The sequence below is a fragment of the Rhamphochromis longiceps genome, linkage group LG11 (assembly GCF_057381845.1).
Source record: "Rhamphochromis longiceps isolate RC_006_pf linkage group LG11, R_longiceps_female_GT1.1, whole genome shotgun sequence".
NCBI lineage: Eukaryota > Metazoa > Chordata > Actinopteri > Cichliformes > Cichlidae > Rhamphochromis > Rhamphochromis longiceps.
The window spans coordinates 34246196-34273075 of record NC_140567.1 but is presented as its reverse complement, the minus strand read 5'-3'; the positions used below and the strand labels follow the sequence as shown (position 1 = coordinate 34273075).

The window sequence follows — 26880 nt, the reverse complement described above, 5'->3', positions numbered from 1 at the left end:
CCACAGTTGAGGGAGTAGATGCCGTGGCTCCGTCTGGCATAGCATCACCCACAGCTTGTCACCATTACTGTTAGAGATACATTGAGCCAAAACCCCCAATTTATGAGTTCTACCCTGGTTTTAAAGCAAATTAGATAACTAAAGCCATGTAGAACACAACCATTTAATGCTGCACTTCCACCCACTATAATGCACACTCTGTGGAATAAACAGAAAGGTCTTCAGTGCAGCCACACATCGCTGCTACAGGTACAGTATACAAATGTTCAGACTTTTAAAAAAATACCCATTTAAAGGAGATTTAGGACGAAACTCACAAAATAAACACCTGAAAATGAACAACGTGGTAAAATGAAAGTATATGGTTGAGTTTATGAACATTGCCCAAAGGTGCTACAACCATAAAAAAGCAGTTTATCAGCCTAGTGCTACTGCTAACTACTTTTAAATATATAAAGACATCCTAAAAATTGTCAGTTCAACTATAGAGCCAGTTTTACCCTCGGTAGTTCAGCTGATATTCATATACTCATATATGATATGTGATCCAAGTGAAATTTGGGACTCATCCAAATATTTTGAAAGGGTTGTAGCTTATGTCTAAAAACATACTGAGATACATGTAAAATTAACATCCTCCAATTCTTAGGTCTGCCTGGTGAGTGTGTAACACACTGTCCAGCAGCTAATGAGGATATGTGCCAACAAACTATTATTTATGTAATCTGTACCGCACATTTTTCGAGGTTTTCCTTTACAAAAGGAACAAGCTCTGGGACTACACTCCTGACAAACGCACATGCAAGCATACCCACCATGACTGTTGCAGCGTGACGTCTCCACCAGCCTGTTGTCCTGATCGTAGCACACCATGGCCTGGTAGCGGTAGCCCTGTCCACATTCCTTGATGTCTCCTTGCACCTTCATTCCTAGGATGCTCTCCACTCTGCCTCCCTCAGGCAGGATGCAGTCTGACCAGTTCCCCACTGGCTGTGCGTTGTACTTATCACAGGGGCAGTACTGCGTCTCACTCAGAGGGTACATTTGTGTGTTCTTGCACTTGTCTTTCTTCTTGCTTCTCCCTGCGGAGTGGAGCAGGATATAGATTAAGAGAATCCAGAGACCTATGTGTCTGCTGGCATTGACGGATTTCAGCATGATACTGAGGCTGCTTTCAAGGTCTTGTTTACCCACTAAAAAAAAAGACTAGACAACACAGGAGCTGCTGTGCCCCTATGCATGTGGGATACATGATGATAGATTAGGCTTGCCAAATAGTTTCCAGCAGAGTGGGCTCTTACTGAAACAGCTTGATATTTTTTATCCTCACACATGCCAAGCATCGTTAATCACAGATCACTGTGCAAAGAAATACTCTTTTCCTTACAGCAGCTCTCATTAGTAGCTGTTTCCAATGTAAATAAGGAGATGATGTGTGGATGACTGTCCCTCTGATGATCCGAGGCTTTACCTGCAGTTTTTTGCCATCAAATTTTCGAACTGTGGATTCTCAAATTTGTCTTGTGACAGGCGCACAGCTTTGTGTTGTTGATACTGTCCACAAACATCACAGTGACCAACAGGCAGAAGAAATGAATGCTTCTTCCACCCTGGGATCCAAATGTTACACCAACCACAATTATTTTAGATTTGGTAAAAAGAAAAACTTACTAAGGCTAAAAAGAAATGAACTAGGAGGTAGTGGGCAGTCATGGTATTAATAAAAATGCTTTTGAACCACAGGATAGTGGCTAAACCACAAAATCCACACTTTCCCCTTCCTAAAAAACTAAAAACAATGAAAGCATGTCTCTAAAAGAGTAATTACCTGACTTATGACTTACTAATGATCCGTCTGCTCTCTTACACATAGGTGGTTGGGTCTAAAGGTACTTAAAATTCACATCACTGGATAACAAAAGCTTTTCAAATCCACTTTCTCACAGTTCCGGGTTGACTTTGTAACCTCTGTGCACAGTTGTGGAGGTACCTTAATTCTTTACACTATTACACATGACTGCAATGCACGACGTACCCCCTGGTGACACTGACACTGATCACAAAGGCAGACGTCTTCTCCTAGACTTGTTGCTTTAATTCCACCAGAACATTTAGCTGTCAAAAACTAAACGCAGAGATTTTTTACCTTGTGTTTCATTTTAAAACTCCTCTGTTGGAGCGCTGCTCAAATCTTCTTGCACTCCTCAAATGTTAAACTCCAATGCAAATAAGTCTGCCTGAAAACGGTTCACAGCAGTGCATTGTTTGTGCTATGCCGCTCTGTCCTCACCTATCAATGACCTCTTTCTGGTGCGGACCCCCACACAGTCAGCTGTGCAAGATGAGAACTTGGACCAGTTGGTCAGCTGGCAGTCATCCTGGCAGGGGAGCTGACAGCGCTGAGTGATGGCAGGCATGGCCTTGGCAAATTTCAGACACTCACTGATATCGGCCTGCGTCCCGTCCAGCTGGCGGCAGGACACGGCTGGAAGAATGAGAGGAAGTCGGGTCAGAAGACCCCATTAGAACATTAAACATTGTGATTTAATGACTGATTGTTTCAACAGATTGATTGGAAGTCGTAACATGAATGGAAAGTTAAAGACATTGTTGAAAGGTAATCAAAAGTTGAATGTTTATAGGAACACTAGTGTAAAAAAACAACATTCAAGTTGAGATGACTAAATACCATTTTTCACGACTGTTACTGTTACAGTTTACTTTACTTTTTTGATGCATTTTCCATTTGCAGGACTTCCTCTGAATCTTACTTCATCACAGCATATTTTGATTTTGTAGACAAAACAAAATGTCCTAAAAAGTAGTAAAATATAAAGTATTTAGCTCTACATTCAGCAATTCCAAAATGAGAAACAAACTTATATGTTGTATTTGTGCACAATAAAAATATAAACGCAAGGGTCATTCATATTTCATATAGGGTGGTTGCTTCCAGTTCAACCACAGTAGATTTCCCTGCAATGAAGCATGGAAATCTCACTTACGTTAAATGTCTAAATTTTACAGGAAGGAAAAGTTCAGCAAGGTACTCTCAGCTAATCCCTTATTTCCCAAGAGCCTACCACGGCACACGGATCTGCATCTTTGATTTGGTACAGATTTTACGCCTTTCCTGACACATTCCTCCCATTTATTGAGGCTTGGGACCAACACTCGGAGTACACTAGCTTGTGACTTCCTGAGGCTGGGTTTGTATCTCCTCCCAGTCTCAGACCTGCTCAGTATTTAGGTCAGAAAGCTTGACTCTAATAGTTCAATAATTTAACAACCAGTGTTCCAGTTATTTGTGCATTATGCACACAATATATAAAGTTAAGGTGAGTTGAGTTGCAGACGGGCTTATAGGCACATTTGGTTTCCTATGGAAAGAAATATCTGCTGTCTGTAGTTTGATGTTATATTTTTACTGCACAGATAAAAACTAGACAGCAAAAGTGATATTTTTGCCTCATGATATTGCTGTGTTTTAAAAAAGCAATATAGTATATTATACATTTAGCACTTGCAGAAGTCATTTAATAGAGGTAAAGCTTGACTAATAAAAGATTTTTGTCAGCCAAGAAAAATTTAAGGGAGTGAAAACTTCAGATATCACTAACTATGCTAATAGGATTTATATAGATTTATAAATACATATCTTTATATGTATTTATAAACTCTCTCTATATATGTAAACACTATTGGGTTCATTAAATCACCTGAATAACCTTTCAGTTATGTAAGTCACAAGAGCATGCTAGTAACACGGGCACTGCTTGGTTTCTATTTATGGCCACAACCAGAAAACAAAATGAAACTTAACATTACTCTAAGGTTACAATTCATAAAGAAGATGCCACATTGAAGATTCGCTTAACCAACAAATGATGTTACTTATAAACAAAGATAAATAAACCATTTGGGTCTTGGCCCGGTACACAATATACTATAGGAGCCAGGACTTTCCCCTCTAAACTAATTTAATAGTAAATGAAATAAGCTAAATAACCCCCCCCCCCCCCCCCCCCCCCCCCACACACACACACACACACACACACAAACACACAAAGAAGAAAGGAACTGAGGGGACTGGAGAGCTGTTCACTCCTCAGTCCCAATCCTTTGCTCAATAAGGGCCAGGAAGACCAATAATTAACTTCTGTTCAGCTATGATGCTACTCTGCTACATGTGCTGTCAGAGTCAAAGCTACTATAGAGCTATACCCAATTTATTTTTTCTGCATTATAAATTTTTTTTCATCATGTCAATATAAAATCTGTAAAAATGATCACCTAATTAAATCAGATATTATTGCTAGTGCACTAACATTGTCAATTGGCTAGATAGATAGATCGATCGATTGATAGATCTTTATTAATCCCACGGGTAGGTTCCTCCGGAAAATTTAGTGTCCAGCAGCAGAACACAGACAAAATTTTTCTTAGTAAGAAAAAATAAAGGGGAAAAAAAGAATATGAATACAAGTATAAAAATAACATATAGAAGCCAAAATGTCTATTGCTATAGATAAAGCTCTTTCAGAACTACACAACACATCCTACAACCTCTGACAGGCCAAGTAGTTCTTGTGACAAGTGAAATAACTTTGATATGTGAAATCACTGAAGTGCCCCTTTAATTAGGAGTTCTTAACCCACTCGTGAGCATGATGACTTGAAATATAGATTTAAAGGGAGCGGATGAAAAATAGATCAGAACTTTACGATTCAGATTAGCTCTCAGGGGGGTTTAATAACAATTAAGAAAAGAGCAGACACAAAAGCATCTCTCCCTCAATTGGTTTAAAGCCCAGAAGTCAATTTGTCTTTGACTGCATCATCCTTTCCTTTGTTCTTTCAATAAAGGGTAGTACTTGTGTTGCTGCAATATTTCATTTTCTTGTGATGCAGACATTCTGCAGGGCTGTACCTTCATAGAGAAATCAATCTCTAAGCACATTTTGCTGAACCCCCGTGGGCACCGCTATTGGTTTGGAAAGCCTCCGTCGGCTGGTGTGTTAGGTCAGGTCTTATATTGTTGTGTGTGTGTATGTGTGTGACAGAGTGGCTGTGTTCAAGAAAGAGAAAGAGAACAGCACAAGCCCTCTGTTCTGTGTGTTTAATAATGCCACTATAGGGTTTTTCCACCCTCTAAGGAAAGCCTCTTTCCAGGTAAACAACACAATACGCTGTCAGGAAACACGGACCAGAAAGGACAGCGTGTCTCATTTGGTCTGAGTCGATGACAAAATGATTTCTGCCATTTGGAAGTGACAGAAGTGTGAAAACCAGTGCAGGAGAGTCTGAACTTCAAGTGTCACATGGCATCAAGTCACAGAGAAGCTGCACAGAATCTGGAAAAATAAGGTCTATAATGGACCTTAAAGCATTTTCATAAACCGATTCTTCTGTCCATTAATGCAAGCTAGCAAAGGCGAGACAGAAAAATAAGCACTAATAATGGCTTTCCATAGGAGCTGGAAATGAAATTGATCATTCTGCGTGACCCCCCTGAAATTGGATTTTTATGAAAGCCTCCTAGGACTCTATAGTGTACCCATTCTCTATAAAATGGCGAGAGGAAATATGCTTTTAAAGAGAGAGAGCCACAACTCTTAAAGTACTTGTCACTTGTGCGTGAAGTCGATATGAACAGGGGTCTGGGCTGTTGTGTGCTATAGGCACGGTGAAGCATCTTCTTCTAAATTTGAGCAAGAGATATTCGATTAAAATTGCATGACAAGAGCCCGAGGTGGAAAAAAAAAGCCAGCAGTGAAACAAGCCAAGCTATCAAACAAGTCTCAAGAGGAGGATGATAAGGTGTGAGCACATTTCCTTCCCAAACTCTAGAGGATTACAAATAAATAAAAAAATAAAATAAAAACAACTGGAGGAAAAAAGTAAAAAGAAGAAAAATATCTTTTACTGCTGATGTTTATAGGAGTGTCATCTTCAGTTTGGGCCACGTTGTGTGAGTGGGAGGATTTGATGCGTACTCTAACTAAATTGGCCTATTCTCCAAACCTTGGCACATCCATCTGCTGCTTCATGGCTGGGCTCCAGATGCTCCGCAATGAGCAAAAATTTAATTTAGGGTGATTAGGAATGGCTCAGGGACGGTGCAGGGGGAAACAGGGGACGGAGAGATTTGTTTCTATACCTCGTGTTTGAATCCCTGGTCCACAGGTCTCTTGTGCACCCGGAGTGTCCTGTCTGAGAAACCAGGTGACCAGCTGGCACTTCCTCCATTTGTGGGTTTTCCACCTAGAATAAATAAAATAAGTACATACATATAATTGCTACAATAATATTCATTGACACAGCAACAGCTTGCAAAGCACCAGGTCAGAGTCTGAATAGAATAAACTCATTTACAGCACAGTAATGCTGTGTTCTGCCCACACAGTATCAGCCCAGTTAGGGCCACATCTGGATGAGGTATTACATTGGAAATAGAAAGCATGTCCCACTTGACAGCTAACGGTTTTGTCCGTTAGCTGTCAAGAGAAGAGAAAAGAGAAAAGGTCTGCCTGACCAGACAGGTAACAGTGATTTGTGCTGAAAAAACAATTACACTAATGAAAAGGCACGATTATGACTCACACAGCCACAGCAGCTGTTTTACAGGTACAAATCTAATCAAGTCTGAGCACAATGAGGCTGAGTGATTTTAGAAAAATATGCCATTTCCAACTTTTCAGATATAGTGCACACATCATTAAATGTTATCTGGTCACTATTTCAAACAAGGAAAATGTACATAACCGATTTTTATTTATTTACTTTTTAAATCTGAACATTTAAATGTATTGAAAATAACCATTACATCCGAATGTGGGCCTTGAGGCAACATTTTGGCACTTATATTGGCACCATATAAATGAATCTGAACTGAAAGCCTTACACACAGTGTGCCTGCACAAATAAAAGTGAAATTCATAGATGGATGCAGAGTGGCTGCAGAATAACCAACTTAGAATAACATAGGATTGCTGGATAGCAATTGGCAGTAAAATAAACACTGGTGTTGCTGACTGTGCCGTATGAAAAGAGAAAGTCTAAATAAAGAGTAAAGTATAAAGGGGTCTGTGCTGTTGTTTGAATTTGTATTCTTCACACAGTATCAGGGAAGGGTCTCATTAAACAACCATGCACATACATCCAGAGTCTTGCAACAGGTATGTCTGCTGCCACCACCTAACCATGATGTCACCATCAGAGAGTTAATCTGGAATTAGAAAGAAGACAAAGACAGTCTAAACCCACAGAAGACCTGCAGTGCTGCTTCAAAGGAAAAAGGATAGATGCTGATCTTTTGGGGTCTTTTTTGTCTTTATATGATGTTTATTCATCAATAACAGCTACTTGCAGCAGCACTTTTGAACTACTTTTAATCCTGCCTTTGTTTTTTGTCTTTTTTGTGTAATACATTCTTGTATTGACCATGAAATAATGCTTCATCATCACTGTAATATGAACATGCAAAACAAAAAAGCACATTGCTATTAAATATGAACAAGCTTAAAATATGTTATTGTATTTTGCATTTTTCAGTGTTTGGGCTCTGTATAGGTCCTGTTATACTCGACTATGTTATCACAAGTGTCAGCTTTTCCGCATATTGTGCAGGCCAATACACAGGAGTGCCCAAACCTACTTTCTTTGTAAGACTTTAAAAGTTTGGTAGTGATCAAACATTTATTTTGCAAAATTAGAAATTTTTGGGCAGCACAGATGGAGGACATTTTTCTAAAAAGTGCACCCCTTTTGTCCTCAGACACAGCAATCCAAAAATTACTGTCCGTTTCAATTTTACTTAGTACACGCAACAAATAAAAAATGCCTCTCCTCCTCTGATATTGTGTGTCTTTTGGGCTAATGGTTCCTGAACATACGTTTGCACACAGGGATCTTTGTGTTTTGTTAAAATTGCACTTGACATGACATTTTCAATCTGTGACAGCTGAGATAGGCTCCCCCCCGTGACCTTGATGTGGATAACCAGAAGAATTCAAATGGATGAGGTTCTATAATGAAAGTCTTCTTTTTGCTTCACAATTTTTCTTTATATCTATATGCAGGTGATAAATTGCTTCTAATCTCCTCAGTATCACAAAGTAATCTGTTCTGGAGAATGAATGACAAGCTGCTTGAATAAAATAACAATTTTAACTCATGACCCCAGAGATGTCAATGTGCAATGTCCCGTTATCTTCTAAGTAAGTCTCTGATCTGGCTAATTCTGCTCTGAAGCATTCGACGCTTCCCTTTGCACACACTTGCCTTTATTCACTGCAGAGCCCAATGCTCTAACCAGTGATTGGACTAGAAAACTGACACTTTCTTTAAATGTCATGTGCTCATCCAGCCTTAAGACAACATATTTTTACTTCTAATCAGTATATGACAGCTCCATTGATCCAAGATTACAATGTACTCGCTTCTCTCCAACTATTTATTTTTTAGAATCTAAAACATACTATTTGTTTTTTTTAACTTCTATTTCCAGCACATTCCACAAAAATGTTCAGCATGAGCTGTCAGGTGCATCTAAGCCATTTGTTATGTCACACTCACATCCTGAGTAAGCACAATGTTGCTCATGTCAGCCCATGTTTTTTATAGATATGCCCATAAAAGTCTTTATAATAATATATATTTTACAAAGAAACACCTTAAAGTCAGATATGATAATAAAAACTATGTTAATGATGTTGGCTAATAGTGCTAACATTAGCTTTACAAGCTAAAAAGATGAACAACTTAAAAGCCATAAAAATCTGAAGGTTTGTTTGTTTTTAGGGCTTAAAACATTAAAATGAAGTGGGAATGAAGTCTAATCAACGACTTTACCAACCCCTTTCTAACTGGATCTGATCCAAACACCTTGATACAGTCGATGTATATTCATTGACTGTACTCAAGCCAGTAAAAATCAATTATGGGTTAAATAAATCAATAAATGATAAAAAAAAAAGTAAATAAAATAATTTATGTTCCAGATATGGGGGTACAATGAGAAACAAGCAAAAAAAAATAAAAATGCAAAAATCAAGTAAAAAAAAAAAAAGAAAGTTCACAAACTGTCCTTTGATTACAGTAAAAACATGAAAAACTAACATTTGTGGATAAACAAACATTTGTGGTTGCACAACAGCTGACAAGAAGAGACTACAGAGGGTCATCAGAACTGCAGACAAGGTGATCGGCTGTCCACTCCCCTACCTGGACTTAATTGCCAGCTCAAGATGTCTCTCCAGAGCCAGGGCAATTATAAAGGACCACCTCCATCCTAACCACCACCTCTTCAACATCCTGCCCTCTGGAAAAAGGCTCAGATCCATCAGGTGCAAAACCAACAGACTAAAGAACAGCTTCTTCCCGTGGGCTGTCAGAACTCTTAATGCAAACTAAGAGTGTGTAAAGACTTCCCCAACACATCCACCCTGACACTGCTGTTGATCATCTATGTGCAATATCTCAGTCTTTCCATGTTCTGTGCAATATTTTTGGCTCATGTGCAATTATTTTGGTCCCAGTCTGTTTCAATGTTTCCTACACATACACCAGGTCAGGAGACAACTGAGGAAGCTTCGCCCCAGAAAGGCAGCAGGCCCAGACAAGGTGTGTCCTAGGATGCTAAAGGCGTGTGCTGCTGAACTTGGGGAGCCGCTACAACGAGTCTTCAACCTCAGTCTGCGACTGGGGAGAGTGCCCGCCCTATGGAAGACATCCTGCATCGTCCCGGTCCCCAAAAAGAACCGGCCCAATGAGCTGAATGACTTCCGACCGGTGGCACTGACGTCACATCTTATGAAGACTCTAGAGCGGCTCTTCCTCAACCTCCTCCGACCACAGGTACAACATGCCCAGGACCCACTACAGTTTGCATACAAGGCGGGTGTCGGAGTGGAGGATGCCATCCTGTACCTCCTACACAGAGCCCACTCACACCTGGATGGGGGAAAAGGCACGGTCAGGATCCTGTTTCTTGACTTTTCCAGTGCCTTTAATACTATCCGGCCCTGTATGCTTCAAGAAAAACTGAACAGGATGGAGGTGGACCCCTGCCTGGTGGCTTGGATCTCCGACTACCTCACCGACAGACCACAGTACGTCAGGCTGAAGGACATCACGTCTGACACAGTGGTCAGCAGCACAGGAGCACCACAGGGAACTGTGCTGTCCCCTCTTCTCTTCACCCTGTACACCTCTGACTTCTGCTACAACTCTGAATTATGCCACATTCAGAAGTTTGCAGACGACACAGCCATCATGGGGTGTATCTGGGATGATCAGGAAGAGGAGTACAGAAGTCTGGTGAGGAACTTTGTCGCATGGAGTCACACAAACCACCTGCAACTCAACACCTCAAAGACTAAGGAACTGGTTGTGGACTTCGGGAGGTCTAGAGCAGGTCCACTGCCGGTTCAGATAGAGGGGGAGGAGGTGGAGGTGGTCAACAAGTACAAGTACCTCGGGCTGTGGGTGGACAATAAACTGGACTGGTCATGCAACACAGAGCACCTGTATAAAAAAGCCCAAAGCCGACTGTACTTCCTCAGGAGGCTGAGGTCTTTTAACATCTGCAGGAAGCTCCTGAGGATGTTTTACCAGTCGGTGGTTGCTGGAGTACTTTTCTATGCTGTGGTGTGCTGGGGGAGCAGCACAGCAAAGAAGGACTCATCCAGGCTGGAGAAACTGATCAGGAGGGCTAGCTCTGTGGTCGGCATGAAGCTGGACACTCTGGTGACAGTGGCAGAGAAAAGGACATTAAAGAAACTGATGGACATTATGGACAATGCCAGGCATCCTCTGCACACGGCCATAAACAATCAGAAGAGTCTGTTCAGTGACAGGTTGCTTCTCCCAAAGACAAGAACTAACAGACTTAAAAACTCCTTTGTCCCACACGCCATCAAACTGTTTAATTCCTCTCTGGAGGGGAGAGGGAGGGGAAACAGGAGGACAAAGGAGGGAACAACTAAGCTGTAGTGCCTCTTCACCTCACTGTGCAATACCTTTTGTGCAATACTTTTGTAAATAGTCAACGGTGCAATAGACTCAATACTTGAAATGTGCAATTCACTTGTATTTTTATTTTTATTCCTATTTATTCTATTTATCCCCTTCGTATATTTTATTTATATTGTCTCTGTATTTATATATATGTGTGTGTGTATAACTCTGTAACTTCTGTCGGTGCTGTGCTTTTTTGGAAATCGAATTTCCCAGAGGAACCCACCCGAGGGATTAATAAAGTTCTATCTTATCTTATCTTATCTTACCACGTATATAGTTCCACTCACATATGTATACATATACACTGTTTTTTATTTTATTCTCTTTATTTAATTATTTATTTATTTTTCGCCTTCGTTGTATATTGGTTTCTCTTCTTCTTACTTTAGCACCTTTGTGGTTCAGCTACCCAATTTCGCTGTGCAAGAAACTGCACAATGACAATAAAAAGCTCTCTAAGTCTCTAAACAGGTGAAGTTCAGGTTGGACCTGTAAGCAAACTAACACTTGGGAGTTTTCAAGAGCTGCATATTAAATCATATAAAAGTTACATCATCGTGAAATAAAACATCAGGTTGTCATAGCTAGAGCAGTTACATGTCTAGTCAAGCATCATAGTCCCTCTTCAGTTAAATGAATTATTCTCATTTTAACATTTATGTTATACATGATGCAAAGTGCTGCATATTTCAATGGCATTTTAAACATGATTTGACTGATGACTTATTAAACACAGAACATGTGTTATAGTTTGTTTTTTTTTGGGTTTTTTTAGCTTTTTAAAAGCTCTTAAACTACACACAAACTATTTGTTTGGCCAGTATTTACAGTCATCCATTACAGTGTGCTCAGTTTAGAAACGTTTTTTTCTGTGGTTTAATCAACGAGTCACCAGGAAGATACCTGCTCACCACAAAGATAGAATCAAGTTGGTTGCAGCACCTTGTCACCATAAGAAAGGATAGCACAGCTACATGGCACAGCTTGGTTTATATAACCAGAATATCCAGGTTTCTTTATCACAGAGTAAAACCCCGCTACCACTTATTGCTTTTTTGTCATATTTAATCAAACTGTGTAGACTTTCACCTTTATTTTCACACTTTTTTGAATAACATTTATTAGAAAAAAGTAAAGGAAAAAAGTTAAATTGCGGTGGAAAAAAGATTTTAATTTATATTCTAAGATAAACTCTCGACACCACGGAAATGTCACAGTCTGAAATTAATAAACTGGATTATTGGATTTCCCCCCGTAATTTTTCCTGATAAAACAACCTCGTTTCCAGTTTTCATCACTAAACTATTCATTTCTGACCAAAGGCTTTGATTTGAACACAAATTAAAGCCAAAGAGACTGATGAGACTGGCATAGATATCCAATAAGACAAAACGCTGACATTATTTTTACTTTATCTCATTAGTTAGTCCATAACTTACATCTATTTTGTCTCTCATGGTGGCAAACAAGGAGTTAACAAGAAAGTGTGCACCTATAAATAAACACATGCAGCTGGTATTTTGAGAGGTGGGAACAGAAAGTCAGACTGACAGAGTTTGCAGGTGTAGAGAAAATCTGTATCTTTATATCATAGTTGAATCTTTTGATGTTTGTTAAATATTCTAATAAATTATTAAATTAAAACTTGGCTGTTTGGGATATGCTGTTGGTTTGTATTTTGGCTTTTTAGGGCTGCAAGTGAAAACCATTTAAACACAAAAGTAGAGCATAGAACAAAAAACAACAACAACAAAAATCTGTGCAATGAGCCTCAAGGTTTAAACATTTTAAAACCCACGGGTACATTGTCCATGTGACAAAACATTCAAACAGCAACAACAGTGTTTGTCGACACCTGAAGGTGGCTGTCGTGCGCTTACCTGAAACCGGGACAGATTTTGGGGACCTCACAGTCCCTCTCTTCTTCGAGCACCTCTGGACATTCCTGCCCTCCGTTGGATGGCATCTGGATGATAAGACGTTTCCTTGATTGCTTTTTCTTCACAGCAATACCAGCTGAAGGGACGCAGACAATTAATGAATTAAATTAAGAAATATGATGGAAAAGTGATGAGAAAAATGTCAAAATGATAAGCTGACTAGTCTGTTAATAATCCTTGAAGAATGGACTTGGAGACTGCAACTGCCAATTCTAATTGGACAGCCAGCGTCAAAAGCGCACACTTGTGATTACTGGGGATATCAAGCCAACAACGATGATGCGGAAAAATCCCATTAGACCTTGGAACTGACTCAGATTAAATTTATGGTATTTACATGTGTGGCGATGCCCTCGAGTAGTTCATTAAGTTGAAACAAGCCTCTGGATAGCCCTATACTCTGCTTCAAACCTTTCTACGTGGGTGGTGTGTAATTCTCTGCACAAGGTTAAGATATCAACAGCATCAAATTAAAATGCACTACCACCAGTAAAGCATGCTTAGACCGAAGAGATTTATGCCACCGTGTCACAGGAGGAGGTCATCAAAATACGGATGATAATGATTTTCACTCGTAAATCAACTTAATGTTTTTGCCACCACTCAACAGCTTGGGCAATGGCCGCCTGACGAAGGTGACCTCATCTGAAAACGTCTTCCTTTCACCGCTTGAAAACAACAACACCGACCACTTGCTGGCCGGAGCAAGCAGACTTGCCAGGCCCACTAACGGAGGTCAGCCCAAATGTTGTCCTACATGCCAGTCTATCAAATTAATGATCTGTAACGAGGCATGAGAGCATGTGTTTATGTGACAGTCATTGTCTTCAGCTCAGTGTAGGCCAGTGGTTCTTAACCTGGGTTCGATCGAACCCTAGGGGTTCGGTGAGTCGGTCTCAGGGGTTCGGCAGAGCCTTCGCCATGACATGCATGGCTCATTTTGTGCACCAGTAAAAAAATCACATTTTATTTTTCACTAAAGAGGGGTTCAGTGAATGCGCATATGAAGCTGGTGGGGTTCGGTACCTCCAACAAGGTTAAGAACCACTGGTGTAGGCCAACCCAACTCTAGAGTTGTTGCACTTAGTCAATTAAAATTAGCTTCTGTGTTTTCCATTTTGTTATCTTTTATTATTATGTTATTACCAGCATATTATTGTCACCTCTGTCAACTATGATTGGAAATATTGTGACTATCCTGAAACCACCAAGGCCTGACTGACTGAATAAAGTACTTTTTACAACATAGAGGAGTTTGGCACAACTTCACCCAATTCCAAGAAAGTCTAAAGAGGCCCAGCAACATTTTCAGTATAAAGAACAATTTAATGATTTGACCAGTTTATTTCGGCTTGCAGCCTTTATCAGGGCAAAACATGTTACAGGCCACATTTTAAAAAGCAAAAAAATTAAACAACCAATCACATATGTTCAATGTGCTCATCCACCAACCAGACACCAGCAAGGAGGCTAGGCCATGTGGTCATGTGGTATAAAGCCAGTCTTGGAGAGTGTCCACTATAAAAAATAAAACCTGGTACACACCCTGTTTAGCATTTAAACAGGACAAATCTAAATGAAGGGCAGTGTTTTAAGTTTTCCCCATCAATGTCATATACAACCAGTACAAGTGACACAAAAACAAAAAATAGAATGAAGAAAAGTAACATGTATGTAGATGCTTATTATTTAAAAGTACAAGCTAAGAAAATAAAAAATAAGAGATAAAAACATGAGAATGAAATTAAAGATGCATGATGAAAATACAATACCATAAATAAGCTGGTTTAATGGGAAAGTTGTCGGAGAGGACTTTACTTATTTAGACTTTATGTTCTTCTGTGTGTGCAAAGAAGCAGGGGAAGTTGTGCTGGAAACTTTGTTTCTTCAATACTCTTGAATTTTTTAACAGCAGCAACAACAGTTATCTATGAGCATGAATCGTTGTTTTTTCCTTCATACCTGCATCACATGTAATTGGACACGTTGCCCAGTCACTGAATGGGGTCATGATACAGTCCTTCTTGCAGGGCAGCTGGCATGGTCTCATTGTGCTTGGGCGAGGACCGTCTGGACACCTAAGCAAAAACAAAATCTCTTTATACATTCATCAAAACACAAGAGCATGAAGTCTAAACCTAAAAAGATTTACTCCTAAGAAAATAGTAATTTTGATAAAGCCAATGTATCTGACTAAATCTTTAATCTGTGGGTGCTGAGCAAGAACACTTCTTATGGGCTCTTTCTCTGCACTGGTTGTGTTACGTTGCCACAGCTCTGTACCAAACGGGCAGAGAAGCAGATGTCCATGTGGACCCTCACGCTCACCATTCAATGAAATTTATATCACTCAAACCTAAGCACACTCACAGACACAAAGAGTATAATCAAGGGCAGAATTTTTTTTATCATTTTAAACCATTGTTTTTCATTATTATCAAAAATCACAACATTTTATAGCAGAGGAATCCTTTAAATTCACTTAATGTGAATCCCCGTGAATAAAAGAAAAGAATTCATTTGCAGTAAGCATAGCAGAGCAGTGGTTCTCAAAGAAGGGTCTGGAAGCTTCTGGGAGACAACAGCCACAAGGTCCATAAAAATCATTTAGCTATAAATTATAAAATTGTACTCTATTATTTAAAAAGGGTCACAAAGAATAAAGGAAGCACTCTTCAGTGAGGCAAATTTTAGTGTTCAAAAAGCTAAATCCAGGAAATATTGCTAAATGTCTCAAGTGTCAGCATAACCCAAGACAAACAACTAAGGCACTCTGTCTTCAAGTGGAATTGTATTTTTAGTTTGCTCAAAAAACACAAGACAGATGACAGGTGCAAATCTACAGATGGGAGCAATTTATACCAAAACAAGCATACTGTGTCCTTTACTCCCACCCACGTTATCTTTGAGCCAACAGAAACTCTGCTTACACAAATCACATTAATGTGTCTCATTGTATTTAGAATGAAAAACTTCAGAATATCAATAGTTTCTGTGGTATCTTGCATTAAAAATTGTATCAGAAATAATATTTATAATTTTGAGAGATCTCTGGAAAATTGGATCCCCTGCAAAAAGTCATTGGCTACAGATAATTGAGTATGCCTACTGTAGACATAAAGAGAACCGCAGGATGAAGATAAAACAATATACGAATGTTGATGAAGTCATCACACGATGGTCCCATAAAAATAAAAAAAAGAATATTTCATTAGCACTGATATAAACATCATACTTTTGTCCAGTGTTTCATTTCGCTTTCTAATAAGGTTTATTTTCAAAATAAAAGATCTTTAAAATATATTTTTATTGACTGCGTGCGTGATCACTGCTGCAAAACATGATGGTTTATTTAAGATATCAGAACTTGTAATGAGGGAAAAATTGAACTGAGTAACATTTAGATCTTCATGGCTCTTTTAATCTTTTGGCGAAGCATTTTACAGATATCAAAGGAGTTGCCAAACATGTGTTTTTGTGATTTCTGGAATTGAATTTAACATATTTGCAGCCCTATAACCAAAAAAATATAGTGTGTAGATTTAGCTGTATTTTCCCCCCCAACTTAAACCCACCCCCTATAGATTTTGGCATTTGTACCTAAAAAGACCAAGCTGACACTTAACCATGACAGTTAAAAATATAAACCATGCACTCACGCTTTAATAAATATCAACTGAGAGGCTTGATGCAGCAACCATCTGGGTAGTGCTTGAATACACAATGTAATTATTCTCGCCTCAATCTAGGGCAATAAAAACCTCTGTAATTACTTTCACTTTATGACTGATGTATGCCATCTGGATGACACATAGGAAAGGGATGGTTGTGTAACCCACCAGAGCATTGTTAGCATCACAGGAAATGTCTAAAAGCACTGTGTTTGTTTTACAGTAATATATCTCTGTGAGGAAACTTTAACTCACTGAGCTAAAGTCAGCCAACAGGCCTGAGGATAAAATTTCCAGTTTAAATGGATTCAGCTATCAGTGAGTAATAATCCTCGTGGTCAAGCCGAGGTTTTTCAAAACAGAGGTTATGTTTAATCTTCAGGTCCCCTGTGCATAAACGAGACAAAGATAAATAGGTCACGACAAACCTGCTGGAAGACATCTTATCTGATCCCTCGCTGCTCTTGCAGTTGGACGTTACGACTATGTTTCCTCATCCCACTGCTGACTTCTGATCATCTGGGTCAGGTTTAACGCTCTTTTGAATTAGTGTTCTCCACTGGGTGTTTCATACTCGTTAGCATGGTGTTATCAGAGAAATGATAGGGAGCCTCCCTGGCAAAATGTAATATTGCAACAGCAACACAAGGAGAGATTTATTTTTAATACCAATAGACAGAGCTAAATCCCTCTTGAGCGGAACAAATCCTCGGTTGTCTTCATAAAAGTGAATGGTCCCCAGGAAAAAAACAGCTGTGGGGAGGATACATTTATGTCTTCTGCTTTTAACTGATGGCTGGGTCCATAAAGAAGGGAATAAACAGGTGTCTCTCTTGAGAACACTTCAACACGATGGGAAGCTGTTAAGAACTAGTGAACCTGCTACCGCAAAACAATCTCCACACTCGACCCCAGCATGAAAAAGGGTTTTTATCATTTTCTCAAGAGCCTGTAGGGATCAACACGTTCTCCATCAAGGGAGACCTGGCACAGAGAAGACAGACAGCATAAAGATATCTTCAAGATCTAAATAAAATCAAAGTGTATATAGAAACCAACACCAGCTTAATAACCAAGTACTAGATCTCAAACATGTACCAACCCAAATTAATCAATAAAATAAGTACTTCTTATTTGGTTAGGAGGAACTCACCAAAATAAAGTGCTGATTATGACACCATTAAACAAGTACTTAATGTGAAGGTGTGGAAACATTTCTCAAAAAGAAACAGGATGAGGAGCTGGGAAGGAAGAGGGCTGCAAAGAGGTGCTATGGAAGTTGCACCAACATCCTCCTTGCAGTTGATTTGGCAGCTAGCACTTTGTTGTGGATGGTCATAGTTTGCATGAAAGATGCTGACTTGTCTGCAAACACTGTTCAAAAGGTGCAACTTTTACTCTAGAATTACTCTAGAAACAGTCCCCATTTCTGGTTTGTGTTGTACTTTTTACAGTTTCTGTACTGCATGGTGAGTACAGACAGATAAGTGGATGTCTTCCATTCAAAGTGTGAGAAGCTGTGGCAAGTTTTTGCTAATTACCAAAGCAATTTCAAGGAGGTAGCCCAAAAACTTCCTGCAACCATTTCCCAACTAACTGCTAGGGAAACATTATTCCTTACCAGAGGTAGAGGGTCGTTATTTGGGCTTGTGTGACTGCAGTCTTAAGTAGCAATCCTCATTATGAAATTTGCCAATAGAAAGGTTATGGAACTGATCAGTTGATCAGCTATTGGTTAGCTTGACTTTTGTGGCCTTCCTGAATTCAAGCTATGTTCAAACTAGACGCAATTTGCAGAAACATAGAGACCATAGAACAGCAATGATATTTTATGAGTTCAAGCGACTATGGGAAAAATAACCACTGGCAATGGGAAGGGGGCGGGGGGAGCAAGAAAATATTTTTCTCAATTTCCAGGCGAGTGGCTAAAGTGATTACCAATTAGAGAGAAGAATACTGTTGATTGATATGTGACCTGGGAGTAACTACATTACAGGGTCACCTAGGCAACTGGGGCCAGGGATGTTTGCAAGCAACCACCCGTCTTTTTCTAAGCAATGGATGATGAGTGTACCACTTCCAGTGTGTATGCAGCTCAACAGTATGCATGAATCATTGGACTTCTTCTGTTTACTTATTGATTCCTTGAATATGTGTCAAAGACAACCCTTTCTCTTTCTCATTTGGGATTTCTTTAATACTGTGACACAAACGAGTCTTAAACAGACGAGATTAAACCTCTGACCTTGTTAAATTCTTCTCATACTCAAAAATGGTAAAAGTCAGAGCATGAATTATAGTTTAACCCTTTTGGGATTGTGAAATCTGAAAAAGCCATGATAGTTCTGTTTAGGTTAAATACTACAACTTAAATACAACTTCAGTTTTGCCTTCGATCGAGGAGAAACACACTGTGAATACTAAGAGAGACCTTAGAGGACGAAACAACTCCTTTCTGAATTGCAGACTGCTTGCCTTTTCGATTTCACCTTTTCAGTGTTCCCTTTGGGTCTGAACACACAAACAAGCGAGCGTATGTTCTGGTGAAGGCGGCCTTCTTGATTGGTGTTTCAAATGCCTCAAACAACTCGTGTTTACATTTTCCTGTAAGAATGAACTATGGCTGTTGTTTCTCAGAAGCAGGTGGAGTCTGTGATTAAAAAAACGTGCGTTCACATCACATTTTGAGTCAACACTGAAGGCTTTTTCCAACCAAAACTATGATCTTTTCTAAACTATAACAAAGATGCTCTGCTTCCCCCAGCAAACAAAACCTAAACAAGCAATCACTGCTTCTTGTCAAAACTTGGACAGCACTGCAAATACAACACTCGCATAGAGTACCAGCTCAATTTATAGGACAAATCAGTAAATGTTACTTTAATCGTGTAAAGGCGTATATATGAATATTGTGGGACACATTTTTAGACCATTAGGTGGCTACAAAAGGCACATTGGAACATATAGGACGGACTTTTATCCTGCAGTTACACTTAACCTTTACAATAGTACCCAACTCCAGGTTGAAGTTAGTTCAGGAGATTTAGGCTCTAACTGTAGTTACTTACAAGGTATTACACAATCTTGTCTTCTTAAGTCTTAATCTTAAGGTAAGGTAGGTCCACTCGGCATTGCATTTGCATAAATAAGGATTCATCCTTAAGATAGAGAGAGGATGTGTATATAAATGAATTCAGGGAATGGGATTTAAGTTTGAATTTGGTTCATCTGGTTCTGCCAGATGTTTCCTTCTATTGAAAGCAAGTTTTTTCACCTAACGCTTGCTCCTAGTGGATTGTGTGATTGTTGTGGTTTTCTCTCTAATATTGTAGATTCCTTGACTCTCTAGTTTACATTACATGCATTTTTGTGAGCTCTTGTCAGCAAACAGAACTGGTTTGCTTTCCATCTGTGAATAAAATGTTGAGCTCTATTATTTTTCAATTCAGTTTATCAATGTAGTAATCACAAGTGGCCTCACTGTGATGCAACGTGAACTCCTAGACTGGTATAAAAGTGGGACTGTGTTTAGGTGTTTGGAGAATCTTAATAAGAATAGGTGGAAACAAATGTCAGTGAAAGGTCACTTCTGATAGCCTCCATGTTTGAGATTTCAATTTGTGAATTTAGAATGACTGGGAGAACACAGTAACATTTGCTCTACATATAGGGCAATGAGTGGACTCATAGCATGTCTCTGTCTGCAGAGAAAACAAACCTGTGTGCCACCCACTCCCAATCCCCTCACTTATGTCTAATTATATTGTAGCCTCGCTAATGGCGGATATTATCCAAATTTAGACAATTAAAATTCAATTAAAATCCAGTTTCCAGAAAGAAAGAACGGGCAATGTTTGTTGGCAAAGCGCAACACCAGCCAGAATACTTACAGCACTATGCCTGTCTGGGAGATTCACTCTGTGTGGGTGTGAAATCAAGCTATAATATTGTTATTTATGCATTTTTCTATCATGTATACATTTTATCATTCCAGTGTGTTTTCTTTCTTTTTTCTCCTGGTGTCATTGTTGTCTTTAATATTCAATTTATTTATCCTTGCTTGTCACGTTGATTTTATTGTTTGTTCGAGGAATAAAATTCTTATTTACTAGGTGCTTGGGGTATAATATCCCAGCCGCACAATTTCCTATTCTAGTCTTTCCTTTTTCTGTGTCTTCACTTGCGTATATCACTGGGGAAATGCTCTTCACTGAAATGAATCCAATAATAGCATCTGGTTTAAACTGACTTGCTGGTTCCAGTCAGTGTCACAAACTCATTATGATGTTTAAACGTAATGATTTGTAGTGAGCCGAAGACATGGCACTGGGAGCTTGTCCCAAAGCACGACATCAAGATGAGCAGCCAGGCTAATGCTCATGTTTTGCTTGCTGCTATTAACGCGATGAGTAATCTGTTCAGCGAGAGGCTGTTTTCAAAAAACGAGCAGATGGTTGAACAGGATGAAGATTCGAAGCAAAGAAATGTCAGTAGTTTTAAGTGTACGCACACAAAAACATGGTCTGGTGGGAAAAGATAAGGCCTAATTAATTTCATTATCAAAACGATGGACAACAAAACAAGAACATCATTAGTTTAATTTAGCATAAAAGTATTGCAGTTCTTCAAGGACCCTTTCACTAGCATCTTATGGCCCTCCGTCTCAAGGGCTTTTAGCTATCTATCATAGTCAAAACCAGAGTAAACACAACCTCCGTTAGAAAACATGGCAGGAAGATGATTGACTGGGCTTAATACAGCTACTGTCCAACATCATAATCATGAATCATTCATTTTCACAAATTCCACAGCATCAATGTGATTATACAAACGCACAGTCGGTGTGTGTCAGCACACACTGTCAGAATCAATAAGCAGATGTTATTGTTTTTTTCCCCCTCACACCACAACAGCTTTCTCAATAGGGATGATCGCAGCCCAAGCCCGAGACACTGACATATTTGTCTCTGTTGTGTCTTTGGGCTTTGACAGTCAGTGTTTGTGTATGGGTTGCTTGCGCATGTGCGACTGTGTGTACGAGGGTGACATGCACTCTGTGAGGTTCACTGCCTGAGACTGTGGGAGGAAGACAGCACAGATCTATCTGTGAATGAGACGGGGCACATCTGCATATGGAGGGTTCGGGCGGCCATGTTTGTTTGTTTTGCTGGGATCCCACGGGTGCACTGATCAAGAGTACCTGCCAGTTAGATTGTGCCAGATGAAGACATGTAGAGCAGGAAAAAACACAAACAACAACAAAAAAAACAAACAAACATCTGTGTCTACTCACTCCTAGGAAAAAATGCCAGTGATGAAAACAAGGCCTGGAAACCAGAGCCGTCACAACATTCTGGACAAGGAAAAAGTGGTGTAAAATAACGTGCTTTTATAAAACAGTAAATTTAATCTCGAGGGGTTATTATACAATAACAAGGGCAGACTACAACCACGTGACAAGTTAAGGGAAAAATTGGATAAATAATTGGAAAAAAAAGGAATGCAAATGGCTAAAGGCATGAGGGATAAAAAAAATCTTATGATCTTTGAAATTTCATCACATCACAACTAGGGATGGGTACCGGTATCGTTCTGACATAAACTGTAGTAACCAGACCGAAAAGCAGCGCACCTTTCGGTGCTTTATTTCGGTGCGTTTTTTTCCTGAGATGTCATACACTTTGGATTCTAGCCAATCATTTTACCTTTCCGAGGATAGTAGGCGGGCCCAGGTACGTACGTTCCTTTAGAGCAGAGCTACTGATTAAAAATGCCCAAGGTGAAGCGGTCAAATTCTGGCTGTACTTCACAGCAAAAGATGCAAACTCAGCAGCCTGCAACAAGTGCTTTAAGGTGATACTGTGATACTGTGCAAAGGAGGTAACACCTCGAATCTGATGAAACACCTGGCGACGTATAGCATTTTGTTAAAAGCCGAGAAATGCGCCGTATTTGATAGCTTGCTGTGAGACCTCACACCGAGCACATCTACTGCGGGTGTGGTGCCTGTTATCGGACCCGGAGTTAGCAACATCCCCCCAAAAACCCGAAGAGTAGAGTCCTGGCCCCTAGCCCTGCCAGTGTAGCAGAAATGATGACGGATGATGATGGCAGCAGCAGCCGTTCTTCTCTGCGTGAGTAGCTTAATGTTGTTCGTGTGTAATTTACGTTGAGTAGGCTAACCACGTTATGACATTATTGCATGTAAGGTGAACTAGCAAACACCGTAGTAGTTACATGCGGCTTTCTTCTTGTTTGATGGCAGATACTCCCTTCACCCTGGCCAAAAAGGTTAAAATGACCAAAGAAAAAGTGGAAAACAGTTAAACATGAGAGGTTTTTGGATAAAGTTTGTGTTTTTTCCATTGATTAAGCACTGCTTCCAGCCAAGAGTGATACCATAAATCCCCTATAGCTGCAGAAAAGGCTAACATTGTTATCTTTTCACAAAAAAACAGCTGAACATGAGAGGTTTTTGGACCAATTTTGTGTTCTCCATTCTTTAAGCACCGGTTCGAGCACCGTTTATGCACCGGCACCGTTTCAAAAGTACCGGTTTGGTACTGGCATTGGATAAAACCTAAACGATACCCATCCCTAATCACAACATAAATGAACATATAAGGGAAAATGATGGAGCAATTATTTTTAATTATTAAACAGAATTTCCACCATTGTAAATCAGGCATTCTCTCCAACTGTTTGACTGGCGTGTAGGCTCTATAAAGGGTCACCTTTTAGGCCTTGTAGTGAGTAAATTCCCACTGTACACACTGCTATTGCGCGTCTCATGATTCATCAGTTATTGCAGGACACACTATCACTTATATGTGAAGGGAAATAGAGTTGTGGCTTGGTTTGTATCTATGATTATATGGGAGAGAAAATGGTGTCACCTCCCTATCAGAGGGGATTAAATCAGATAAATTAATTATTTTCAAAGTCAAAAGAAGATTGTTATTTCCACCTGCAGTTACTTAAATTTGTAAGTACGGCTCTGGTATTGCCGTTATTTTGAGTTGTAGAATCTATAACAAGCGTCACTGAAGCTTTTTCTCAGTCCATGTGGTGGGTAAATCACACACTGCTACTAATATGTGTTTTACTAAAAGTAGACCTGATGAATCTTCTCTCGCTGAACTAATCGCTTGATTTATAGAACAAAAAGGTCAGAATTCTTTAAGCAGTGAATGGGAGGCTGTAAGGTGCTTGTACAAGTCCAAGAAAGAATCAGCATATTAGAAAACCATAATTTGAAACAACTGGGAACAAGAAAGAAGGAACTCGTGACAATAGATACTATACTGATAGAATAAAGAACTGAGGTGGGTTGCGGGTTGCCAAGTGGCAGAAGCAAAGTAGCTGTGAGCAGGCTAAAGCAGCTTAAATAATGCATCCAGCAGTATATCAGCATTTGATATTCGGATGCACTAAAGTACTTTAGCCAGGATTGTAGCTGCGCTTGACTTTTTGGCCTGTCTGAACTGACACTAGGCTTATTTTCTGCACCCCCCCCCCCCCCACAGTAATGGATTAAAGGATTGTCCAACTAACAGAACAGCAACTGCTCGATTTTCAGTCCACACACTAATGAATGAATCTAACTTTCTCAACTCTAGTAACAAGCTGTCTCACTTTAGTCTTTTCCTGTTGTTATCTCAGGGTGGTAAATATTACATAAAGTGTGGAACCATTATAAAAGATCAATTAAGTTATTTTATCTTTGTTTCATTTTTCATCTTTGTCGGAGCACATTTGATGTTTGGATTAGGAGCAGGGTCCTATAAGGTTTGACTGAGAAAAAACAGTCTCCAGAACATTAACAGAAAAAAAGGTGGTGGTGATGGTGGTGGAGGGTGGGGGCATTTCTCTGTGTGTACTGTAAGTCGTTTTCAGTAAAATACATTGCAAATAAATAAATGAAAACCAGTGAAACTTCATCTCTCATCATCTCTCTATGCTGTATGTGTCATATCCTTTTTGATTACTGCTGACGTCTGACTAGTGCTCGTTCCAGCTGACTCTGATTGTCTTTGTTAGGTACTTGTCACTCTTCATACAGTTTCTCTTCAAATCTGCAGTGTACAAGTCTGAGTGTAACACTTTTGGAGAAGCATTTGATTGTTTCTAAGTTCATACTGGATGATAACAACACCCCACATAAAGAGATAGTCTCTGAAAAACAATACAACAAGGAACCATGAAAGGCACGGAAGCTGATTACTAAACACATGATTTCTGATAAGATCTTAACGAACGTCTCCTGCCTAAATCTGTCCTTAGCAAAGCTAATTAGTGATGACCCAGAGAATAAGACAATCCATTACTGTATATCACATGTATGGGGTTGGAAGAAAGAAAGTCTAATGCATTACGTTAGCATTAAGCTGCTGCTCAACCTGGTTTAACCTGGATTCAGGCACTAATGTCACCAAATTTCTTAACTTCCTTATTTGTGCTACTGATCACCTTTGTGATTGTAACTGTGATATGTGATCAGTGGAAGTTCCTATTATATCTGTGCTCTTCCTGAAATATTGAAAAAGTTTCATATGCTTTGCCTCTTCTTTCTGTTTTGACCAAAAACTCCTGATGCCTTTCCACCCTGTTAATTTTCTTGTGCTTCTTTAGAAACTTGCTTCAGTTAAAGTGTTGATTGCCAGTCTTTATGGCAGAGAATGTGCTGGTTGGTATATGTTAATTGGCAATTGCATTAGAAGAAGCCATCTCGGTGGCAGCGTTTGCCGCAGTAAAGTGCAAAGTCAAAGTAATTTCCGAGTGAAGAGTGAAAGTTGAGGGCAGCATCCAAAGCTTTTAAGTGTTCAAGGCTAAGAAAAAGGGCAAAGTTGTGCAGTCAGAGAGCCTTTTTCTGCAGTGCAATAAAGCTTGGACCCCTTCCAGTGACTGTGGCATGAGATAAATCAAACTCAAGACTTTGAACAAGATACCGGTTTAATTATTATAATGTAACAAAAAATGTACAATGAAATTACAGATGAAATCTCATTATGTTACTCACAAAAAAATTATAATTGAATGAATAAATAACCAAGTCGTAAAACTATTTTTGTGGGGGAGTGTGGAGGATGAATTTAATAATTTCATAGCCCAATAAAAGAAACTGCTCTGAAGTCTGGTGCTAGAGCACTGAACACATCTGCATTGCTTGCCAGATGGCAGCTGAGTGAACAGACTGCGCGGCTGTGGTGGGTATTGTCTTCTTGTATCCTTTGGGCTCTGCAGAGAAACCGCACCTCGCAGATATCACTGATGTGGCTGAATGATTTTAATCACCCGTTGCAAATCCTTCATATACTGGGCCATCCGTATCCCATTCTTTGTGTCTGTGATGGTTCCAGTTAGGATGCTTTCTACTGTTCCTCTGTAAAAGTTGACAAAAACTACTTCCTAAATTTCCTGGAGTAGTTCTCTTCCATTGAAGCTTTCTTCACCAGAGTGGAAATCTGTGAGGAGTATGGCTTTTTAGTTGTCTTTGCATCCTCTTTACTAAACGAAACAACTGTTTTGTTTTTTTTAACATGACTCTGCTCTGTTCATTACGGAGCCCCGCAGGGGACATGGGAGAAAAAAAAAATTAAGACGGACTTTTGCGAGATCTCGCAAAACAAACTCGGGATCTCGCAATACTTTTGCGAGATCTCGCAAAAGTTTTAGCTGCATTCTTCGCAGCTCGAAGCCGACCGGGAGGTCGAGGCACGATGTGCCGGGAAAGCGGTGTTCCTCCCGGCTGTAGTAGGTCTCGACCTCCCGTTAGCTTCGAGCTAAAAAAACGTCGGAGCACTTTTGCAAATATGTGATGTCTTGTAAACCGAGCAGGTATCTGACGTTTACACAACTACATTCACACCTCAAAATATCTTAAAAGTGTATTTGTAAGTGACCCAGAAAGAGTAATATTACAACTAAGTAGCTGCCGCCATTGTTGGAATTCAACTTTTGCGAGATCTCGCAAAAGTTTTGCGAGATCCCGAGTGTGTTTTGCGAGATCTCGCAAAAGTCCGTCTTAATTTTTTTTTCTCCCATGTCCCCTGCGGTGCTCCGTAGTTCATGACTGTGCACTAGTTTTGATTCAACTTCCTGATTTTAACTCACATTATTGTTTGTAATATGGTGGACGATGCTGGTGTTATTTCACCTTAAAGTTCTCTTCATGCCTGCAAGTGCAGTCATGACTGTACAGCATGAACTGGAAGGAACTGAGCACACTGTTAAGGAATAGAGTGGAG

General features: G+C 39.7%; 1 protein-coding gene across 1 annotated transcript in view; it reads right to left on the bottom strand.

Moving 5' to 3' along the window:
- thsd7ab (thrombospondin, type I, domain containing 7Ab) overlaps positions 1-26880 on the bottom strand; it is a 209440-nt gene that overhangs the window by 64313 nt on the left and 118247 nt on the right. The window contains exons 10-14 of the mRNA XM_085423772.1: positions 14925-15040; positions 12903-13038; positions 6161-6264; positions 2291-2485; positions 816-1082 (exon numbers count right to left, since the gene is read on the bottom strand). Of these exons, the coding sequence (XP_085279898.1) occupies positions 816-1082; positions 2291-2485; positions 6161-6264; positions 12903-13038; positions 14925-15040 (818 nt within the window). The remainder of the gene's footprint in view (positions 1-815; positions 1083-2290; positions 2486-6160; positions 6265-12902; positions 13039-14924; positions 15041-26880) is intronic.